Source organism: Pseudophryne corroboree, chromosome 9 (genome assembly GCF_028390025.1).
Source record: "Pseudophryne corroboree isolate aPseCor3 chromosome 9, aPseCor3.hap2, whole genome shotgun sequence".
In the NCBI taxonomy this organism is placed as follows: domain Eukaryota; kingdom Metazoa; phylum Chordata; class Amphibia; order Anura; family Myobatrachidae; genus Pseudophryne; species Pseudophryne corroboree.
The window spans coordinates 265,790,846-265,814,771 of NC_086452.1; the positions used below are offsets into that span (position 1 = coordinate 265,790,846).

Consider the following 23,926-nt stretch of genomic DNA (forward strand, 5'->3'; position numbering starts at 1 on the left):
CTAGTACGTGATTTTCCGCCCATCGGAGAATCCTTGTGGCTTCTGCCATCGCCACCCTGCTTCTTGTGCCGCCCTGTCGGTTTACATGGGCGACTGCCGTGATGTTGTCTGATTGGATCAGAACCGGCTGGTTTTGAAGCAGGGGCCTTGCCTGACTTAGGGCATTGTAAATGGCCCTCAGTTCCAGAATGTTTATGTGTAGGGACGACTCCTGACTTGACCAAAGTCCCTGGAAATTTCTTCCCTGTATGACTGCGCCCCAGCCCCGAAGGCTGGCATCCGTGGTCACCAGGACCCAGTCCTGTATGCCGAATCTGCGGCCCTCTAGAAGATGAGCACTCTGCAGCCACCACAGTAGAGACACCCTGGTCCTTGGAGACAGGGTTATCAGTTGATGCATCTGAAGATGCGATCCCGACCACTTGTCCAAGAGGTCCCACTGGAAGGTCCTTGCATGGAACCTGCCGAATGGAATTGCTTCGTATGAAGCCACCATTTTTCCCAGGACTCGTGTGCAGTGATGCACCGATACCCGTTTTGGTTTTAGGAGGTCTCTGACTAGAGATGACAGCTCCTTGGCTTTCTCCTGCGGGAGAAACACTTTTTTCTGTTCTGTGTCCAGAATCATCCCCAGGAACAGTAAGCGTGTGGAAGGAACCAGTTGTGACTTTGGAATGGTTAGAATCCAGCCATGCTGTTGTAGCACTTCCCGAGATAGTGCTACTCCGACCAGTAACTGCTCCCTGGACCTCGCCTTTATTAGGAGATCGTCCAAGTACGGGATAATTAAAACTCCCTTTTTTCGAAGGAGTATCATCATTTCTGCCATTACCTTGGTAAACACCCTCGGTGCCGTGGACAGTCCAAATGGTAGTGTCTGGAATTGGTAATGGCAATCCTGTACCACAAATCTGAGGTACTCCTGGTGAGGAAGGTAAATTGGGACATGCAGGTAAGCATCCTTGATGTCCAGGGATACCATGTAATCCCCCTCGTCCAGGCTTGCAATAACCGCCCTGAGCGATTCCATCTTGAACTTGAATCTTTTTATGTATGTGTTCAAGGATTTCAAATTTAAAATGGGTCTCACCGAACCGTCCGGTTTCGGTACCACAAACAGTGTGGAATAGTAACCCCGGCCTTGTTGAAGTAGGGGTACTTTGACTATCACCTGCTGGGAATACAGCTTGTGAATTGCCTCTAGTACAGCTTCCCTGCCCGAGGGAGTTGTCGGTAAGGCCGATTTGAGGAAACGGCGGGGGGGAGGCGCCTCGAATTCCAGCTTGTACCCCTGAGATACTACTTGAAGGATCCAGGGATCCACTCGTGAGCGAACCCACTGATCGCTGAAATTTTTGAGGCGGCCCCCCACCGTACCTGGCTCCGCCTGTGGAGCCCCACCGTCATGCGGCGGATTTGGAAGAAGCGGGGGAGGACTTTTATTCCTGGGAACCTGCTGCGTGGTGCAGCCTTTTTCCCCTTCCTCTGCCTCTAGACAGAAAGGACCCGCCTTTTCCCCGCCTGTTTTTCTGGGATCGAAAGGACTGTACCTGATAATACGGTGCTTTCTTAGGCTGTGAGGGGACATGGGGCAAAAATGCTGACTTCCCAGCTGTTGCTGTGGAAACAAGGTCTGAGAGACCATCCCCGAATAACTCCTCACCTTTATAAGGCAAAACTTCCATGTGCCTTTTAGAATCTGCATCCCCTGTCCACTGCCGAGTCCATAAGCCTCTCCTAGCAGAAATGGACAATGCACTTATTCTAGATGCCAGCCGGCAGATCTCCCTCTGTGCATCTCTCATGTACAAGACTGAGTCTTTTATATGCTCTACAGTTAGCAATATAGTGTCCCTGTCTAGGGTGTCAATATTTTCTGACAGGGAATCTGACCAAGCAGCAGCAGCACTGCACATCCAGGCTGAAGCAATAGCTGGTCTCAGTATAACACCAGTGTGTGTATATATAGACTTTAGGATAGCCTCCTGCTTTCTATCAGCAGGTTCCTTTAGGGCGGCCGTATCCGGAGACGGTAGTGCCACCTTTTTAGACAAACGTGTGAGCGCTTTATCCACCCTAGGTGGAGTTTCCCAACGTGACCTATCCTCTGGCGAGAAAGGGAACGCCATTAGTAATTTTTTTGAAATCACCAATTTTTTATCAGGAAAAGCCCACGCTTCTTCACACACTTCATTTAATTCTTCAGATGGGGGAAAAACTATTGGCAGTTTTTTCTCCCCAAACATAATACCCTTTTTTGAGGTACCTGGGTTTATATCAGAAAGGTGTAAAACCTCTTTCATTGCCTCAATCATGCAACGAATGGCCCTAGTGGACATTAAATTTGACTCATCGTCGTCGACACTGGTATCAGTATCCGTGTCGACATCTGAGTCTGCCATCTGAGGTAGTGGGCATTTTAGAGCCCCTGATGGCCTTTGTATTGCCTGGGCAGGCACGAGCTGAGAAGCCGGCTGTCCCGCATTTGGCATGTCGTCAAATTTTTTATGTAAGGAGTCGACACTTGCACGTAATTCCTTCCATAAGTCCATCCACTCAGGTGTCTGCCCCGCAGGGGGTGACATCACATTTATAGGCATCTGCTCCGCCTCCACATAAGTCTCCTCATCAAACATGTCGACACAGCCGTACCGACACACCGCACACACACACACACAGGGAATGCTCTTAAAGGAGACAGGACCCCACAAAAGCCCTTTGGGGAGACAGAGAGAGAGTATGCCAGCACACACCAGAGCGCTATATAATGCAGGGACTAACTGAATTATGTCCCCTATAGCTGCTATAATATTTACTGCGCCTCAAATTTGTGCCCCCCCCTCTCTTTTTTACCCTTTTCTGTAGTGTAGACTGCAGGGGAGAGTCAGGGAGCTTCCTTCCAGCGGAACTGTGAGGGAGAAATGGCGCCAGTGTGCTGAGGGAGATGGCTCCGCCCCTTTTTCGGCGGACTTTTCTCCCCGCTTTTTTCTGTATTCTGGCAGGGGTAATTACCACATATATAGCCTCTGGGCTATATATTGTGGTTATTTTGCCAGCCAAGGTGATATTATTGCTGCTCAGGGCGCCCCCCCCCCAGCGCCCTGCACCCTCAGTGACCGGAGTGTGAAGTGTGTATGAGGAGCAATGGCGCACAGCTGCAGTGCAGTGCGCTACCTTGGTGAAGACTGAAGTCTTCTGCCGCCGATTTTCCGGACCATCTTCATGCTTCTGGCTCTGTAAGGGGGACGGCGGCGCGGCTCCGGGAACGAACACCAAGGACGGGTCCTGCGGTCGATCCCTCTGGAGCTAATGGTGTCCAGTAGCCTAAGAAGCCCAAGCTAGCTGCAAGCAGGTAGGTTCGCTTCTTCTCCCCTTAGTCCCTCGTTGCAGTGAGCCTGTTGCCAGCAGGTCTCACTGTAAAATAAAAAACCTAACATATACTTTCTTTCTAGGAGCTCAGGAGAGCCCCTAGTGTGCATCCAGCTCGGCCGGGCACAGAAATCTAACTGAGGTCTGGAGGAGGGGCATAGAGGGAGGAGCCAGTGCACACCAGGTAGTACCAAATCTTTCTTATAGTGTGCCCAGTCTCCTGCGGAGCCCGTCTATTCCCCATGGTCCTTACGGAGTCCCCAGCATCCACTAGGACGTCAGAGAAATATTAAATATTAAATAGTTGTCAATGGCGGTTCAGCATTAAAGTGTAAGGTCCAGGGTGTCCATGTTTCAGTAAAGGATACTGGGGAGTCTCGGAGTGCAGCTGTAATTCGCTCTAGCTTATATGTGAACCAAACTGCGTTAATAGTAGCGGTTAGAGTGGGAGGGTCGTGGATTTCCAATTAGATGCAATTTGACATTTAGCCGTATTCAAAATGTGTTTAATTAAGGCACATTGGTGGCGTGAGGTGTCAGGAATGGGACGGGAGAGTATCGAGTAAATAGGCGAGTCAGGGACGGTTATGTGTGCAACATCTAAAACCAGTTTATGGAATTGTCTCCAATACTGGCGGATCGATGGACATGACCACCAGACATGCAGCAGGGTCCCCCGGTGTCCACATAATCTCCAGCACTCATCCGAGCACGTGGGATAGATAGTATGTAGTCTAGTAGGAACCAGATACCAGCGGTAGTACAGTTTATATGAATTTTCAGCAATTTGAACAGAGATAGAGCTTTTGGTAATTTCCTGTCTAATATCCTCCCAGTCCTCAACGGTTAAGGTCTCTCCCACCTCTTTTTCCCAGGCCAGTTCGTGGCTCTCCTTGGGGGGGACATTGTGTGACAGTAATACCCGGTAAATGTGAGAGAGTAGTCCCTTCGTCGAATGCGATCCGCGACACCATATCTCTAGGGGGGTAGCTATAATAGGGTGGGTGGGTTTAGTGAGGGTTCCATAGAAATGTCTAATTTGTAAAAACTGATAAACTGAATGGGGGAGCGAAAAACGGGATTGTAGATCCGCAAAGGATGGAAATGAGGAGAGAGGGGCTATGTCCTGCAGAAAAAGAATGTTGTGCGTGGTCCAATGCTGATATGCAGAGTGATTATTGCCCGGAGGGAATTGTGCGTTATTCCATAAAGGAGTTAAATAAGGGTTATGAGAACGGAGTTGATAGAAGCGAGTACAAAAATCCCATATCGACAATGAAAAGCGCACCGTTGGTAAGAGAAGAGTAGAGTTCGGGCGGGAGCGGGACGGACACCAGAGCAAGGTTGAGGGTGAGAACATATGAAGAGAATGGGCCTCAAGAAAAGTCCATGTTCTCTGTGCCGGGGGTGAGTGCCACAGGACACATGAGGCCAAATGCGTAGCACGGTAGTAGCGAATAAGGTCTGGTACGCCAAGACCGCCCTCTGAGCGGTGTTGTTGGAGCAGTCGCATTTTGACTCTGGGTTTTTTCCCAGCCCAGATGAAGTTAGAAATGTCTCGCTGAAGGTTCTTCAATATCTTAACGGGGATATAATATACGCCGCAATAGGTTCATCTTGACAGCCGCAATGCGTCCAAACCAAGAAATAAACAATTTATTCTACGCAGTGAGATCGGATTTCAGTGAAGATATTAAACGTGGAAAGTTGGCAGCATATAACGATGAATAAGATTTGGTTAGGTAAATGCCTAAATATTTGAGTTTAGTGCTTTGCCATTTAAAGGAATGAGAGGAACGTAAAAGACTAAGATCCTGCGGAGTAATGTGTAGGTCTAGAACCTCTGTTTTGTCGGCGTTGAGTTTATAGTTCGAAAGGGAGCTATAGGTTTGAATCTCCTCAAAAAGATATTGTAGGGAAGTGTGTGGGTCGGTCAGAGTCAATATGACGTCATCTGCATATAGCGCAATTTTATATTCATGGTTGCCTACCAAGATACCCGAGATGTTGGAGTTTAGCCGGATTTTTGCCGCTAGCGGTTCCATTACCAGGGCAAAAAGTAGGGGGGGAAAGTGGACATCCCTCCCGGGTGCCATTTCTAATAGGTAGCGGCGGGGAGGAAAGACCGTTAACCAGGACAGATGCCGAAGGGTTAAAATAGAGCGAAGTGATGGCATTATAAAATGGACCATGTATTCCTATAGCCTGTAGTGCTTGCTGTATGAAAGGCCAGGCTACTCTATCAAAGGCCTTTTCCGCATCGAGAGGCACCACCAGAGCCGGCAGGGAGTCCCGTTGGGAGAGGTGTATGAGATCAATAAGACGCCGTGTATTGTCTGCAGCTTGGCGGTTGGGGATGAAACCTACAGTACTTGGTCTGGGTGAATTAACGTGGGGAGATAAGGGGCGAGCCGATTTGCAAGGATTTTAGCGAATAACTTTAGATCTGTGTTTAATAATGAAATGGGCCTATAGTTTTTCATCTCTAGTGGATCACGATCAGGTTTGGCGATAACTATAATATTGGCTCTGGTGGTGGCTGCATCGAGAGAGCTCCAGTCCATTAATGAATTAAAAAGTGAGTGCAACATAGGAAGAAGGGCTTGGGAATTTTTTTTATAATATATGGCAGTGTACCCATCAGGACCCAGGGCGGAGGAGCGGCGAAGTTGCTTAATTGTAGTAAGGATTTCCTCGTGAGTAATAGGAGCGTTGAGTGTCTTAAGATTGGCTGAGGAGAGTGTCGGTAAATGACAAGAGGAAAGATATTGTTGGATAGCTGAAACATGGTGTGGAGCGGTAGAGACCTCGGAGGGGAGGTTATAGAGGGAAGTATAATAATCTTGGAAGTGGGAGGCCATCAGTTTAGGGTCACATGTCGTGGAACCATCAGGGCATCTCAAAGCCAATATTCGATTAAGCGTGCGTTTCTCACGTAGTCGACGGGCTAACAGGGTATCTGCCTTATTTGACTTTTCGTAGAATTTCTGACGGATCCACAAGAGTGATTTGATTGTTTTTTTAGTAAGGATTTGTGACAGTTGTCCTTTCAAGGCAAGTATCTTTAGGTATAGTTTGCGTTTGGGGAAGCGTTGATGGCGGAGAGTCACTGAAGCTAAGTCAGCCTCTAGGTCCGCGATCCGTTTAGATTCAACTTCCTCTGGATAGACGTAAGGCTAATGAGGAAACCTCGCAGTGTTACCTTATGTGCTTCCCATAGTATTGCTGGTGAGATGCCGAGGGATACATTATCAGCAAAATAGTGATGAATCGCAGCATCGATTTGAGACACGTTGGAAGACTTAAGAAGCAAGGACTCAGTAAGGCGCCACTTACGGGAAGTCGAGGGTTTATGAGGGGTAGCGAAATCAAGTAAAATCGCACAGTGGTCAGACCAGGTGATCGGGACTACTTGAGCGCCCGAGAGGGTTTGGGTGGAATCTTTATCTACAAAAATGTAATCGATACGAGTATATATATCATGTTGTGGGGAATAGTGCGTGTAGCCCTTAGCGGACGGGTAAAGTGTTTTCCAGCTATCATATAAATTATGAGCTTTGACGCATGACTGAAGGAGTTTAGATAGTTTTGTATGGGGAGAAGGCCCTAGGCATGGATGGGATCTGTTCACATGGGGGTCTAATGTAGCATTACAATCACCGGCCACAATAACCCAGGGATTGGAAAATTTAGAAAGATGGTCAGAGAACGTCTTAAAGTTTGAACCCTGCTGCATGTTTGGCGCGTAGACCGATGCCAAGGTGATGGGGGTTTGATTAAGGGAGCCGGAAAGAATTACAAATCTGCCATGGTCATCGAGGACCGTGTCCTGGACGACCAAGGGAAGGTCACGATGGACCAAGATGACAGTGCCTCTGCGCTTAGCTGGCATTGTGGAATAAAAGGCATGAGGATAACGTTTGGAGCTTAAAGAGGGGTGAGGGGCCCTAAAATGGGTCTCCTGTAAGAATATGATATCCGCCTTTTGTCGGGCAAAAAACTGAAACACCATGGAGCGCTTGGTCGGGGAATTGAGGCCATTGACATTAATGGACAAAACTTTTAGAGTCATGGAGGATGAAAAACAGCATAGCTCAGTAGAAAGAATAACCCTTGACATGGCCGACCAGGGGACATTAGAGAGGGAAGAAAAAGATGAAAGAAACGGGTGAGGGGGAATGTAAGTACGAACTTAAGGGATAGACCCTTTCCTAAGAACGGGTTGGGTCCAGGAGTGATGGGGCGGGTGCCAGGTGGGCAGCTCCTTCGGAGTGGGGGGGTAGCGTTAGTAATAACAAATAACAAGGAGAAAGAGGAACATACGGAAAAAGGGAAAATACATTCTGCGAGCCAGGGCAAGGGGTGCGGGAGAATCGGATCAGTGAGTAAAGAGGAGCAGGGAGAGGAGAGAAGACATTGCAGATAATATCTATGTATATAATAACAATACATTAAGATGTGAATTCAACCATGGCATTTAAAAAACATCAAATAGTTCTATAACGATGCCTAGATGCATCAGTGGTGGTTCGCGAAAACTATAGCAACCAAAACAAACATGTCTAAATTATAGGCCAGGGTAGTCCCTCAGGATTAGGCGGTAGATTAGCCTTACCAATTCAAGGCACGAAACCAACACAAAGGGGAAAAAAAAGGGGGACCACCAAAGACTGATGTGAAGGCGGTCCAGACAACATATAGACTATCAAGCAACCAAAATCAAACGTGTAAGACAATGTAATAGGGAGGGGGAGGAACTAGCATGGTATAATAAACATAGCAAGAGGACATTTAAATGCAAAATTAGCTAACCTCTCTATAGAAAAGGCAACAGTAGGCAGGTATACATTGAAGTCTATAGAAACTAGTGGCAATGTATAAAGAACCTAACATTTGGAACGAACAAATTGTTTTTAGAAGACCATGTCGTCCCCCGGAGTGAAGCGCCAAAATAGCCGACTCACCCCAAAGCACGCAGTCATCATAAGAATGGGGTCACCATGGGGCATCATGCAGGAGTCTGAAATAACATACAGTCCACTAAATAAAAAAATAAAAAAGTCAAATACACAAAACAATGTACCATGTGAATAATATGATAAAGGGGAGAACTAATGTGCAATGTCAAATATAGTAGCTAATCTGGAGAAGGCATCACAATTGCTCATTTAGTAGACCATTCGGGGGTAGGCGCCACGGGTCTCCTAGGGGAGGTGATAGTGAGAAGATTCCGGATCTCATCAGGAAGAGAGTCAAAGATGCCAAGGGACCTAAGGAGGTCATAGCCTTGGGTGGGCGTTTTAATCGAATGGTGAGAGCCATCTTTGGAAACATAAAGTTGAAACGGGAAACCCCACTTATACTTGATGGAGTTGTCTCGGAGGACCTTGGTGATAGCAGTAAGGTCTCTGCGTTTTCGAAGTGTGGAGGGGGCCAAGTCCTGGAAGATTTGCAGTTGGGTCCCGGAGTAGATAACTGATTGATGTTCCCGAGCCGCCATCATAAATTTCTCTTTTGTTTTGTAATAGTGGAACCGCAGGATGACATCCCGGGAGGGTTGGGTGGGGGGAGGACGTGGGCGCAGCGCCCTGTGCGCTCTGTCGAGAAAGAGGAAATCTTTAGAGACCTCAGGGATCATAGTGAGCAGCAAGCCCTCCAGAAAACCCTGGAGGCCCTCCATAGATACGCTCTCCGGTATGTTGCGGATCCGGATATTGTTCCGGCGATTCTGGTTGTCCATGTCCTCTAAGTGGTCTTCCTGCTGGGCCATATCCGCGCGAATCTCTGATAGCTCCTGTTCGACCACTACCTGATATTGGCAAACTTCATCCACTTTACGTTGCAGGGAGTCAGTGCGGGTGCCCAGATCAGCGAGTTCAGTTCTGAATTCAGCTAGGACCGACCTCATTTCAGTCTGAATGGTCTTAGTGACGATAGCAATTACATATTGGGTCGTGAGACCAGTCTTCGGAGAAGGAGCATCATCGGTATCCGACATGGGGTCCGCGGTGGGGGAGTTACGAGGAGTAACGCCTGCTTTCTCCCAAGCTCGGAGGATACTAGGTTTAGCCAGAGCAGGGGCCTTGCGGTTCCTCTGCGACATAGTGGAATGAGAGAGGTAGATGGGTAGCAGCTGAAACTATCGGTTCAGTGGAATAGTTGGTACAAGTGTGAAATGGGTCAGTGATGGCTCCTATAGACCCAAGAAGTAGTATCAAGATGAGCCCCTAAGCACCATATGGCCGCAGAATGATTTAGCATAGAACAGGCATCATGTATTCCTCACATCGTAGATGACGAGGCAAGTAGTAATCATGTGTGGTGTGAACCAGTGATGTAGAGTAAGGTAAGTATCCTCCACAGTAGCCGATTTCGGAAGACAAGCGGTGGGGGAGAGCACGCCAACACGGCCACGGACCAGCCAGCGACCGGTGGCAGTGCAACAAGGCTTAGTAAAGATATATATATATTTTATCTGCCTCTGTGCCCCACGGTATCCCAGCGATGGCAGGGAGCTAATCATAGGCAGCTGAGCCCAGGGGGCGGGGAAGGAGCAGGGCCACTGTCTGGTGCAGCTGGAGTGAGCACTGTGGCCAGCACGGCCGTGGAACCCCAGGGAGAGCCGCTATCTGCGTCCCAGGCAGCGGGCAGCGAGGGTCGTGCAATCCGCCCCCACTCTGGGAGCTCCGGAGACAGTTACCTGGTGGCAGAAGGAGGCGAACGGCTGGCGGCAGGAGTGACCGCGGGAGCCCAGCAATCCTGCTCAGCGTGGCGCCGGAACCCAGCTGACGGGATGTCGCGGGGAATAGCAGCCGGAGGGAGGGTAGCAGCTCACCCGGCCGATGTCCCATCGTCCAACGAACTCCTCCGTTGAAAGCAAGATGGCCGCCAAACAGCAGCAGATTTAATATATGACCCCTCAATAGAAACTGTGATATGATAAGGATTGTAAAAATAATTTTCATGGCCTTTTTCTTTCACCCGTTTTTCTCTGTTTCCCCCTCAGCCCAGATACATCCAACCGGAAAAGACATCAACCCTACCCTAAATGTTTATGTGAATGTATTTTTATATATGTGTCTTCTATTCATCTCTGCAACCTCCAGTTAATGGCACACATAGTCAACAGGTGTTATACACATATAGTAGCATTCACATATGTTCCCCCTCCATGTATCATCAACTAAATGTGCTCCCCATTTGTTGGAATAAGAAGCCGAAAAGAGCTCGGTAGTGTTTGTTTGCCCATTTACAGACCCTTAATACGGGATGAGAAGGATTTAATGTATACTTCGCAATACCTCGAAGCTTATTTAGAACATATACGGCACGATGATACATGCACCTCAGGCATGGATTCATACATACATGCTTTTTACTATCCCACTAGGTTATACTTTTCCCACCTACAACTCTCCCCCGATCATCTAAGCTTCTGTATATATTGTATAGGTAATATTTTTCTGTTTATTGATGACTGCCAAAGGGTGGACTATCGAAGTCGAAAAATATTGCAGTGCACACGTCACGTACAAACTACACACAGATGTCCTCCGTGCGCGTACTTGTTCTGCCGTGCATGCGCATATTCGCAATTTGCGTATGGTCGCTCCCGCGATCCTGCATATTAGCGCGTGGTATGAGTAATTACGGTAGTGTTTGTAATCGCATGGAAAAGCCATAAAAACATACTACACATTTAATCCAAATAGTGCACAATGTACACATAGTCTTCCTGCACCACAGCAATGAGTTACACTTGTTTAAATGGTATAAGAACAAAGGGATTCACCTTTACAGGAGAGGAATGGACAGAACTAGGTTATAAGGTGGTGTTTGGTATCCAGCTGTAGGGTATTTTAAGAGCAATATTGCGGTGTTAGTTTGCAGAAGATCGCACGCTCCTGAGAATAGTTATGCGCAGGAACAGAATATAAGTATTAACTGTATTTACTGTACACTTGATATGCGGTGGGAACCCAGAGGAGAACATCTGCAACTGCACCTGGAACAGACATCGCCCACCTATTCAAACTGACCTATGACCTCTCCTGTACTGTAAATGACCATCCCTGTGTCCAATGGACAAAGAAATTACAGTTTCCATTGTGTTAGGTTTTGGACAAATGTATAAATAGCCAGCTGCAGGCCAGGTCACTCTCACAGACTCTGAAGGTCATCTACCTTGATGACTGAGGACCGGACCGGGAAGCGCAGACGAAACCAAACGTATGTACCATTTACTGTAGCCTTTTTCTCTAATTGTATTGTAATATTATTGTAACCCCCTGCTAGTAAAGATAACCGTTGTGGGTTGGACCTCAACATAGTTTTTGAATTACAATTGGTGTCGTGTCCCATTTCCTTGCTAAGGTTTAAAGTGTATTTACAGCCACTCGGGCTGCTGCATTGTGCTAACAGCGTGTAGGCCTGTGTACGCAAACTGTGTAGTCACTATGCCCTTTCGGCGTACACGGTACAAATATGTGTACGTAAGGTGTGCAACCAATATAAGGGTAAAAGGTTAAATACAGCGGCTGCAGCGGCTCGATTTTAAAGTGTATTAAGTAGGTTTAAAGTATTGCTTTTAGTCCTGTAAGTAAATCAACATTTACAAGGTATATATTTGTCATCTACTGCATATCATATTACTGACTTTGGGACCTTTCATTACAGGTTTGTCCAGGTGTGGACAAGGTGTGGTTTGTGGGTCAGTCTTACAGTACAGTACGTCTACTGGACCAGTAGGTATCAATTAGCTGGTAGAACTTCTTAGTTGTTGGGTGCTCAGCAGGTGAGATGGCTTGGCACTAGAGGGTTGAGGTAAAGGTTTTGCTTTAATGTCTGTTTAAGGCTGAGAAGACATTGTGGGCCCAGAATTGGGTGCTGGTACATTTAGGGGGTAATTACTTGTAAAGATATTAATGCCATTAAGGCAGACCTTCAAGTGTTTTTTACTTGATGCCCCAAGTGGGTACAGTGTGGATGGAAATCATCCCTCAAGGTTCCTGGAGGGGTTCACAATGGGGTACAGCCTTAAACAGAATATGGATTAAACTAAATTCATCCATCTCTAGATTACTGTTGGGTTGTCGGTGGGAGATTCATTGAGCATCCTCACTCAGTGTAAAGAACGGATTTTTTAAAGAACGAATGGGGTTCACATTGCTGGAGAGGGGTTGCAACTGTTTATTGAGGATCTTTGTTCTTTCCTTTAGCAGGTGTTTAGAAAGTCACAGTGTTAGTGGCCTTGGTACTTTGAACCAGGCTTTGTCTTAAATCAGTGTCTTAAATCAGTGCTCCTTGGTGTTTTTTTGCTAGTGCAAGAGTTGTTGGGTGGTACTCCCCATTGGGAACAGCTGGATTGTCTCTACCTCAGGGGAGGACCTGGTCTTCTCTCAGGGAGGCACCAGTGCTAAACCAATTAATGGGGAGTAGTACTGCCCAATCCTCGGTGCGATGTGGTGGGTGCTAATAACAATTTTAATCTGATTCAATAAATTTCTTTGTGACCTCTTTAATCGTAAAAACAGTTGTCTATAGTTAGTGTGTCAAGTTAAAATGTGGCATAATAAAACCATTGGGCAGTACTACTCCCCATTATGTCATAGTACAACTGTATAATTTTCCTTTTCTTAATCCATAAACATTTCTTTCACTTACCTATACAATATGGAGAATCAGTACTCCATCTCCCAGAAGACAAACATTGGCTCCTATTGCTTCCATCAAGTAGAAATCCATCCAAGCATCCAAAGTGGCAGAAGGATTGAAAACTGAAGTCTCCCCATGGATGAGAACAATTCACATATCTCTGAGGCTGAGCAGATACATCTGGACACTGTACAGCTGTAAATTGATATAATAGAGATAAAACATTTACAATTACACTTTCAGCTATAATTTGAGTTTTGTATTATTCGTTGCAATGGTATATTTATTTAATTAGAACTATTTTTTAAAACATTGTGTTCTGTAATTAACCAAACTTGATACCAGTTGCTATACATAGTTCTGGGAGGAGAAGACCTTACTCCTGGTGAATTGGTGATGTTATAGTTTCATATATCAGTCATTAATGTCTATAACTGTTGCCAACGCAACAATCTACCCTACCCCACAAGTTGGCTGCCTAGGTGTCATCCTTGACTCTGAACTGTCATTTGTGTCAGACATTCAATCTGCCTCTAAATAATGTTACATGCATCTAAAACATAAAAACATCCAAAATAAGACCTTATCTTACACAAGACACTGCAAAAACTCTAATCTATGCTTTCATTATCTCCAGCATTGATTATTGCAATAGTCTCCTTACTGGTCATCCCAAGAACAGACTCTCACCACTACAATCCATTTTAAATGCAGCTGCAAGGCTGATCTTTTTAGCAAGACGTTCATCATCTGTGGATCCACTCCGTCAGTACCCATAGTCTACCGTATTCAATTTAAAATACTTCTACTCACATATAAAGCTACAGTATTAACCAAACTACACCAACATATATCTCTTCACTTATCTCAAAATATCTCCCAACTCGACCTCTTCGCTCTGCACAAGATCTGCATCTCTCATATGTATGATTACTCACTGCCATTCACAATTGCAGGACTTTCTTCGGGCAGCACCCACCCTATGGAATGGCCTCCCACGCACAATAAGACTCTCCTCTAGCTTCCAAACTTTCAAGCATCCCCTGAAAACTCGCCTCTTCAGGCAATCCTAGCAAATTTCTGAACCGCTCACATGACTTTCATATCTAATTACATCCCTTCAGGACGGTCTTTGCAATCTGGTGGGACCAGATGCTGTAGATTGTGCCCATCATTGTGTATCCTTCCTAATTACCTATAGATTGTAAGCTTGTGAGCAGGGCCGTCCTACCTCTATGTCTGTCTGTTATTACCCAGTTTGTCTTATCACTGTTGTTTCCAATTGTAGAGCGCAATGGAATATGCTGCGCTATATAAGAAACTTTAAATAATAATAATAATAATAATAATGTGAAAACAAGGAAACCAGTGCAGCTATCAGAGATGAGCGAGCTCGGTTCTCCGAGAACCGGGCCCACCCGAATTCTTGGGATCTGAGGAATCCGAGTCGTGGCTCAGGTTTTCTCTTCAGGCTTGGATTCAAAATGAGGCAAAACACTACCTTACCAGTATAGGATCTCACATGTTTTGGATTCAATATAAGTCCCTCCTGTGGTGATGCGGGTGCCATTTCACGGGTATGGGATTCAGGGTCAACAGTGTCTAGGTCGACACATATTAGGTTGACACCTATTGGTCGATAGTGGCTAGGTCGACACAGGAAATGGGTCGACACTGCCATTAGGTCGACATGAACAAAGTCAACATGAGTTTTTTGTTTTTTTTGTATTGTTTTCTCCGTAAAGTGATGGGGAACCCCAATTAGTGCACTGTGTCCCCTCGCATGGCTTGATTCGCTCACCATTCCCAATTGTAGTCCACATGGATCGTAAAGTATGAAAAAGTAAAAAAAAAAAATTAGAAAAACTCATGTCGACCTTTTTCCATGTTGACCTTGTTCATGTCGACCTAATGATTGTGTTAACCTATTTCCTTTGTTGACCTAATGTGTGTCGACCAATAGGTGTCGACCTAATGTGTGTCAACCTAGACAGTGTCGACCTAGAGTCCAAATACCCCATTTCACACAGCACCACCAGTGTTTGACGGGTACCCACGTCTCTAGTTTACTTAATATAGTGGCTGAGCTACAGTAGATTGATGTAGGCAGTTAGCAAAACATTCTTTTTAATTTTTATAGTGCAGGAAAGAACATCTTTCACATCGCACAAATAACCCGGTATATTGCCGGGTCGACCCGGGTGGAGGTACTATGTGAAAGGGCCAGGTTGAAATATCCCTGGTTGAGCAACCCGGCATTTCAACCTGGTAAAAAAAGAAGGATTTCACATGGGTTAGTACAGTGTCAGGTGCAGTGTGAACGGGTTATCCGGGTCGATGCGATCCGGGACCCATTAACACTATTGAGGGGTTAGTATGGAGATGATCTCAAAGCGCCGCCTCTGGAACCTGACCAGGCATATTGCAGGATCAGGTTTGCCAATTTGAAAGGGGTCTCATGGTGGGTCGCACCCGGGAAAGACTTGTGTACAATTCCCGGGTGTGACCCGACCTAGCAATGTGAAAGGGGTATCACACTGGTGCTGTAACTTAACTGCAGCTCCTTGGTGCACAGAACATTTTTGTGGGATTTTTTTGATACTGTCAGGTCCCCCTAATACAGGGGTATTATTAACCAATGGTGTACAGTTCACACTTTTTTTTGTCTTTGCCCTGCCCACATTGCAGCCCAGAGGTCCTCCTAATACATGGGCAGTATTAACCCTTGGTGCACAGTTCACACTGGTGGGGGGTGGGGGGGGTTGTCACTGACTGCAGTGCAGCATTTACCCTTTATTGGTGCACACTGGTGTGTGTCACCATTACTATAATTATAAAAGCTCAGTGATTTGCAGCAGCGTGTAAAAAATAATAATAATATAACAAACACAAAAAAACGCAAATCAAAAAACTTGTGTGCGTTCAGGGCCAGGCCATGCCCCACTATGTTAGTTTGGCATTTTTTGGGTACAGGCTGATTTCCCCATTTTCACGCAAATCCTGTTTTTGCGATTTTTGAATTTGCACCTATTCAATTCCAAAATCACAAAAAAACAGGATTTGCACGAATATTCTTACTGTGAAAAGTGTAGGTGAAAATGGGGAAATCAGCCAAATAACATAGGATAACAGTATAGAAGTGTACTAGAGGTCACATTAAATAGATTTGGGGTACTTAAATTGAGTCATATGGCTGAAATATGCATTTAAAAAAAATAAATTAAAAGAAATTATAAAAGCTATTTTTTTCAGCAAAATAATTGCTCTCATTAAATTTGGGGCACATAAAAATGGGTATAAGGCTATATTTGGATCATTTTAGGAGAAAATAAAAAGTGTAAAAAGAATGACTACTCCCACCTGCAAGCACCCCAATATACCTGTCCCATACTTTGAACTCCAAATTCCGTCACTTTGCTCTTTTCACCCCAAAAATGACATAATTATTGGGCAGTTAAAAATAATTAATATCTTCAAATTACCTGCTCAAAAAAACAGGTTATTGCAGCTAAATGAATACTCCCCTAAGTGTAATTACAAATCTGCACATATACATAGAAATATACAAACAAAAATACTCCCATGGATGGTAAAATTATGCCTAATGGTAATTTTCATTTTTAAGAGAGAACTGTAATTAAAAATTAAAATACTCATACAGGCAATCAAAATCCCATTATTTTTCTTTCATAGCTTTTAAAGTATAACCTTTAAGGTGTGTACACATGGTGAGATCCGTGCTATGCACGATTTTGACTATGCTATTTCCCTTGAACTCCCCAATAGCTCAGATAGCACAGATTTTGAATACTTGTACTTTCGATTTTGTCCATGTACGATTTTAACTAAGTTACAATTTTGACTATACATTGTACTAAATAGTATACTAGATAGTCAAGATTGACTTGCCTGCAGAGTCTATCTAGCCTTACGATACCGACCCCACGGGAGTGCGCATCAGGATCGAATCTGTATCGCAAGCTGCCTAACACCTTGAGATGGGCACTACATTTTCTTAACATTTTGACTATATAGTCAAAATCTTACAGATTTATCTCACCGTCTGTACACACCTTTAGGTGGGTGGTATTCAGTATGCCGGCTGTTGGGATCCCGGCGCTCAGAATCCCGACATCCGGCATACAGACAACTCTTCTCCCTCTTAGGGGTCCACAACCCCCCTGGAGGGAGAATAAACCGTGCCCGCATCGTGGTAAGCACAGCAAGCCCACAAGGGGCTCATTTGCGCTCGCCCAGCTGCCGGTGGTCAGGATCCCGGCACCGGTATGCTGGCCGCCGGGATCCCGGCTGCCAGCATAACATACTACACCCCTTTAGGTAGATAATGCTAACTGAACACACTTTTTTTTTTTTTGCACCCAAAAAATAATTAAATATGAAGTAAAGGAATGTACTGTATAGTGACTCTTGAGTCAGGCAAGATTGCTAAAACATTTTTTATGGAATCTCTATATTATATTTTGATTAACAAAGAGTCAAAATTTCAAAGTGATACGTGTATTAGGCACTGAAATGTGTTGTTTTTTCTTCCCAGATACACCTCAGAAAACAAATTAAGCATCAGGAGTGGCATTTCCGAGCATTTTTTCAAAACTTTGACCCCTACAGTATATCTCAAAAACTGTGAGGCCTAGAGAAGAAAAATTTTATATGGGTTAGAAGCTACATGGTAGTATCAAGTGTACAAAGCATCATGAAAATCTTAGTCAGTGTCATGCATGGGTCAATTATACCAGTCAAGGGTCAGGAATCAAGCAGAGAAAATCGTGGCAGATATGCAGCATCCAGGTCACAAACTGTTTGAACCGCTTCCATCAGGCAGACACTACAGCCCCATTCCTGCAAAGTCGACCAGATCCATTAAAAGCTTCTTCCCACTAGCTGTCCACCAGCTGAACAATATATAAAAAGTCTAACAAGTATAATATGTCTAATATGTCGAGTCTATTGTACAGTTGCAATGTGCAGTATGAACTCATACGTGTAATGTTTGTAATGTATGCTACGTTTTTCCCCATTCTTATGCTATGTATTCCCCCTTCATGTTGCTGCTTGGCGGTGCACTGTACTGCAAAAAGTTCCTAGTGTACCTGAGTACACCTGGCCAATAAAGCTGATTCTGATCTGACATGGAATGACCCTCTATCTGTTAAGCGCCTTGAGTCCTATTGGAGAAAGTGCTATATAAATAAAATTATTATTATTATTATTATTATTATTATTATTATTATTATTTTTTTTTTATTATTATTATTATTATTATTATTATTATTATTATTATTAGTCTGCCATTTGATTTACCAATGACAAAGCCTCTATGGGCTAATAAGTAAGTCCTGTGCAAAATATTTAATAAATAAATAAATCGGAATACATTGGAGAAGACATTAATTTATAGACACAGACATAGACTTTAAGCAAGTTATCCATAGATAAATGTGGAAAATTAGAATACCAGCGCAATAATTCCTGAGAAGACAGAGAATAATCTAATTTATGTTGCAGATGGCAGTAGTATACAGAGATTGCCTTCCCTGTCAAAGGTGGGCACCATAGTAAAGTGTCTATGGGATTCTACCAGTCTGCTTCCAAAAAGAAGAGACCATAGCGCAGATAAAATGATGAGCTTGAAGGTATTCCATGGGATAGTCCTCCAAAATTCCAAACTTAGCTATTGCCTCCAGGAACATGAGGCGCCTTTTTTTGGGTATCATGCACCAACTCTTCTATGGTAACAAAGCCATTCACACTCTAAATATTAATAAATCTTACCTTGCTTGATCTGGGAAGCAGGTCCCTCCTCCTCAGCAAGCGCCATCTTCCCAGTGAAATTCAAGAAGATGGCAAATGTGCACTAGAAGCAAAGATTCTGGCACAGGGCCAGAGTCTCTGCTTTTGCTCACTGTGCAGCGCCATTTTCCCAAAGTTGTCACTGGGAAGATGGTGCTGCAGAGGAGGAGGGACCTGCTCCCTGGATCAAGGTAAGCATACTTAGGAGAGGGGGGTGCAAAACCCGGGCCCTTGCCGGGCCCCTCCAGCAAGCCTGTGCCCTGGTAATTAGTACCCCCACTTTCTGAACCAGTGAGGAGGACAGAATACACCCTGGCATGTACTGGAGCTTTTGCATCCATTAACAAAAATGGAAGTGAAAGGGGAATTATAGAAAAATTGAACCAGTCAAATGAACTCCTGCTCAAAATCCTGTGTTGTAATACTGTGTAAAATGGGATGAAAGGACTTTATCGGAGGCCTTGGTAGTGTCCAGACTAAATAAGGTATTCTGTGAGTGGGTAGAATTGGAGGATGCCAAGGTTGCTGCAATGGCAGTATGAATTTTTTTCACCAAGTGTCGATTCTTTACAAATCCTAACTGATGGTCCGTAATCAACTCAGGGAGAACAGATTGCAACCTATCTGTCATAATCTTGATATCAGTGTTTACTAATGTTACAGGGTAATAAGAATCTACCAGCTAGGGATCCCTATCAAGCATGAGTACAAGAACAGTATGTGCCTCATTAAAATATGGGAACCCAGTGGCAGTATATAATAACAGATTTCTAAGAGGGCCTGAGAAACATGATGAACTCAACGTTTATAATATTAATTTGTCGCCAGACCATCAGGACCTGGAGACCAGGGACTCGCTGGCAACTTTCAGCCCAGGGCACAGAAGCAAACAGATGGCCCGGCTTTTCTACAAGTGCATACTGTACAATAGATTTGTAAACGCACTTGAAATAACCACACAAGAAAACATATTACCCTGACGAAAAATGTTTCAATACACTGAAATGTTGCTCTTTTTGCTATGTTTTCCATATTATGGACCTGATTCTGAGTCATATGTAGTCCCAGCTGTCCTAGAGTTTTTTGTCATATGTGTAATTTTATGATAATGACACATCAAAGCCTTACCGTGCATCCAAATGTGTAAGATTCTTTAGATGCTCAAATACCACTTTGTGCGTCTTCGGACCACTGAAACTTGCAGAAGCCCTATGCACTGCAAGAAGGGGTGTGGTCTTGCAAGGAAGGGGTGTGGCCACACAATAGTACCCCAATTGAATTACGCAACATAGTAGCACAATCTTATTCACATGTAGTGCCCCTGATTTATATTACACTGCATAGTAGTGACCTTATTCATGTTACACAGTAGTAGCACCCCTTACACATACAGTAATGCTCACAGTAGTAGCACCGCCTACACATAAAGTAATGCCCACAGTAGTAGCTCCTCTTACACACATAATGCCCTACGTAGTAGCACCGCCTAAAAATAAAGTAATACCCACATTAGTAGCGCTCCTTACACATACAGTAATGCTCACAGTAGTAGCACCGCTTCCACATAAAGTAATGCCCACAGTAGTAGCGTCCCTTACACACATAATGCCCACAGTAGTAGCACCACCTTCACATAAAGTAATGCCCACAGTAGTAGCGCTCCTTACACATACAGTAATGCTTACAGTAGTAGCACCGCCTACGCATAAATTAATGTCCACAGTAGTAGCTCCTCTTACACACATAATGCCCTACGTAGTAGCACCGCCTAAAAATAAAGTAATACCCACATTAGTAGCGCTCCTTACACATACAGTAATGCTCACAGTAGTAGCACCGCTTCCACATAAAGTAATGCCCACAGTAGTAGCGTCCCTTACACACATAATGCCCACAGTAGTAGCACCGCCTACACATAAAGTAATGCCCACAGTAGTAGCGTCCCTTACACACATAATGCCCACAGTAGTAGCACCGCCTACACATAAATTAATGTCCACAGTAGTAGTGTTGCCTACACATACAGTAATGTCCACAGTAGTAGCACTCCTTACGCATACAGTAATACCCACAGTAGTAATGTTGCTTACACACATAATGCCCACAGTAGTAGCACCCCTTACACATACAGTAATGCTCACAGTAGTAGCACAGCCTACACATAAAGTAATGCCCACAGTAGTAGCGCCCCTTACACACATAATGCCCACGGTAGTAGCACCGCCTACGCATAAATGAATGTCCACAGTAGTTGTGTTGCCTACACATACAGTAATGTCCACAGTAGTAGTGCCACTTACACATACATTATTGCCCACAGTATTAGTAATGCTTACACATACAGAAATGCCCACAGTAATAGTGCTGCCTATACATACAGTAATAGGAACAATAGGTGGGCGGACTGCGCACCGAGGTGCACCATGTTACGGGGAGTGCTGCTAGTGTGTAACAAGTCGGTTCTACTTGTTATGGGTCAATGTAACAGAATTAGAATTACACTGCGCTCAACCCCGATTTCTAGTCGTGTGTGAATATGTGGGTTTTTCAAATAATGCAATATTGTATAAGATGCCTAAATATATTTATTTAAATCAATTGTGTGATAAATGTTGTTAATTTCAAAGTTCTGAGTCTCTGGTAGGAAATCGTCCAAAATACCCCGGAGGTCCAGCCCGGCCAGTCCGGAGCCCCCTTTATTGTTTATACCTCCACAAGCTGACCTTTACTGCACACCTAGCATGGCTTCCATCCCTCTAAGTGCACTAATACACATACAGATCAGCGGGACGCCGCAATCTGGTTTTAAACAAGGACTTTTTTTCTTTTCCTTTTCTCTTTTGCTTCATTGGACATTACAATTGATTCACAGCACGATTACCGGGGTTTTTTGGACGATTTCCTACCAGAGACTCAGAACTTTGAAATTAACAACATTTATCACACAATTGATTTAAATAAATATATTTAGGCAACTTATACAATATTGCATTATTTGAAAAACCCACATATTAACACACGACTAGAAATCGGGGTTGAGCGCAGTGTAATTCTAATTCTACACATACAGTAATGTCCACAGTAGTAGCGCTGCCTACACATACAGTAATGTCCACAGTAGTAGCACCCCTTTCGCATACAGTAATGCCCACAGTAGTAATGCTGCTTACACACAATGCCCACAGTAGTAGCACCCCTTACACATACATACAGGCAGGGTAACAGACACATATGGGCCAGATGTACTAAGCCTGAAAAGTGATAAATATCACAGTGATAAAGTACCAGCCAATCGGCTCCTAACTGTCATTTTTCAAACACAGCCTGTAATATGGCAGTTAGGAGCTGACTGGCTGGTACTTTATCACTGTATTATTTATCACTTTTCAGGCTTAGTACATCAGAGAGTGAGAGAGAGAGAGAGAGAGAGAGAGAGAGAGAGAGGCATGATCCAGACAGACAGACTGAGGCACCTGTAATGTCACTAATGTGTAGCTTCCTGCAGCAGCTCCCTTCTCTTCCAAGGTTAGCCAAGAGTCAGGATGGAAGATGGGGAACATGGCATTGTGGCCCCCTACCCCTGTTGTGTCAGAGTAGCATGTGCTGGGCCCCACCAATCCAGGCTCAGCACATGCTAGTCTGACTACCCCCCCCCCCCCCCCCCCCCCGTCTTATCAGCATAGAGCAGCAGTATCAACTGCGAGGAAGCGCATTGTTCATTGTTGATGCATATACACTGGAAGATATTAATGATTTATCATTCATTTTTGAATGATATCGTTCATATCAACCATCGGAATAACCAAGTGTGTAGGGCCCTTTAGCTTGCTACTGCCTGCCATAAAGTCTGACAGGCACAGCAAGCAGCAGAGAAAGCAGAGAACCTATCCAGCCCGGTACCTCACTGCATTTCTGACTGTGCTCAGCGGATAGAGCCGGCTCTGCCTGTAACTAAGATAGCCCTGCCCTTGAAGCTCCGCCCCCCATGGCCACACTGCCTGTATCTTATCAGAGCAGCCAGGGAGCACACTCTGCATGTCTCCCAGCCACAATGTATGCACATGCACATTATGACCTCAAACAACAACCAGGGGCCCAGGGGGCAAATGGCCCCCTGCCCCCTGGCCCAGCTCATCTCTGCTGGAGACTTATATAATTTGTGTTTAGGGATCGCTGTTTGAATTTCCTCAAGAGATACTGTATAGGGGCTTATGTAATACCCTGCGAGCTGTTCACTCTGTTGAAATTCCGGTGAGTCTGCCTGTATGTTTAAGGCTACTGTACAATCATTTAAAAGGCAAAACCAACCTGGTTTTGCCTTTAAATGATTGCTGCTTTAACTATACAGACAGACTCACTGGAATTTCCTGTAGAACAGCAGCTTACAGGCTATTACTTAATGGGCTCTACACACTGGCAGATAATACTGAAAGATACTGTATGAACGATCTTGTTCATTAATGAACGAGATACTGTTCATATCTTTAAGTGCGGAGACACCAGTGATGAATGATGCATTCATCGCTGGTGCCCCGTCGCTTGTGCATGCAGGCCAATATGGACAAGATCATCCATATTTGCCTGCACTGTTATGGAGCCGGGTGACGGGTGGGAGTAAAGAAACTTCACTCCCCCGTCACTGCCCCCCTACCGCCGGGTCGCTCGGCGGCGGATCTATCAGTGTGTAGGGCCTATAAGCCTCCTGGCCTGAGTGAGAATCTTACTTCGGAGCTCAGTTAGGGGGAAGAACAGCATCTTGGAGAATTTGTACGTTTGTCCGAATCGAAGGGTAGAGCCTCATAAAGCTTATAGTAAAAGAATTCAATATCTTTGAAGGAGTAGAGTCTACCACATATGTATTAGGGTCTCTAATGGCAGTGATTACTTTCTTACACACCCAATGTTTAGACATACAGTAGCGGCCAAGAGATGACGTGCCTTATTACACCAACAGAAGTACTTACATTTGGAAAAAGCAAAAGCTTGTTTAGCCTGAGAAAGTGAAAAGTTATTCAGCATTTGTCAAGCTTGGGAATAGGCTGCCAACAGCTTTGTAGTTGGGGTGGTGTTATATTCAGTCAGGGATTAGGTC

General features: G+C 44.8%; 1 protein-coding gene across 1 annotated transcript in view; it reads right to left on the reverse strand.

Annotated features, from left to right (window-relative positions):
• Positions 1-23,926, reverse strand: part of LOC134958802 (L-selectin-like) — a 383,508-nt gene that overhangs the window by 254,680 nt on the left and 104,902 nt on the right. Inside the window, exon 6 of the mRNA XM_063941524.1 lies at positions 13,033-13,218. Coding sequence (XP_063797594.1) covers positions 13,033-13,218 — 186 coding nt within the window. The remainder of the gene's footprint in view (positions 1-13,032; positions 13,219-23,926) is intronic.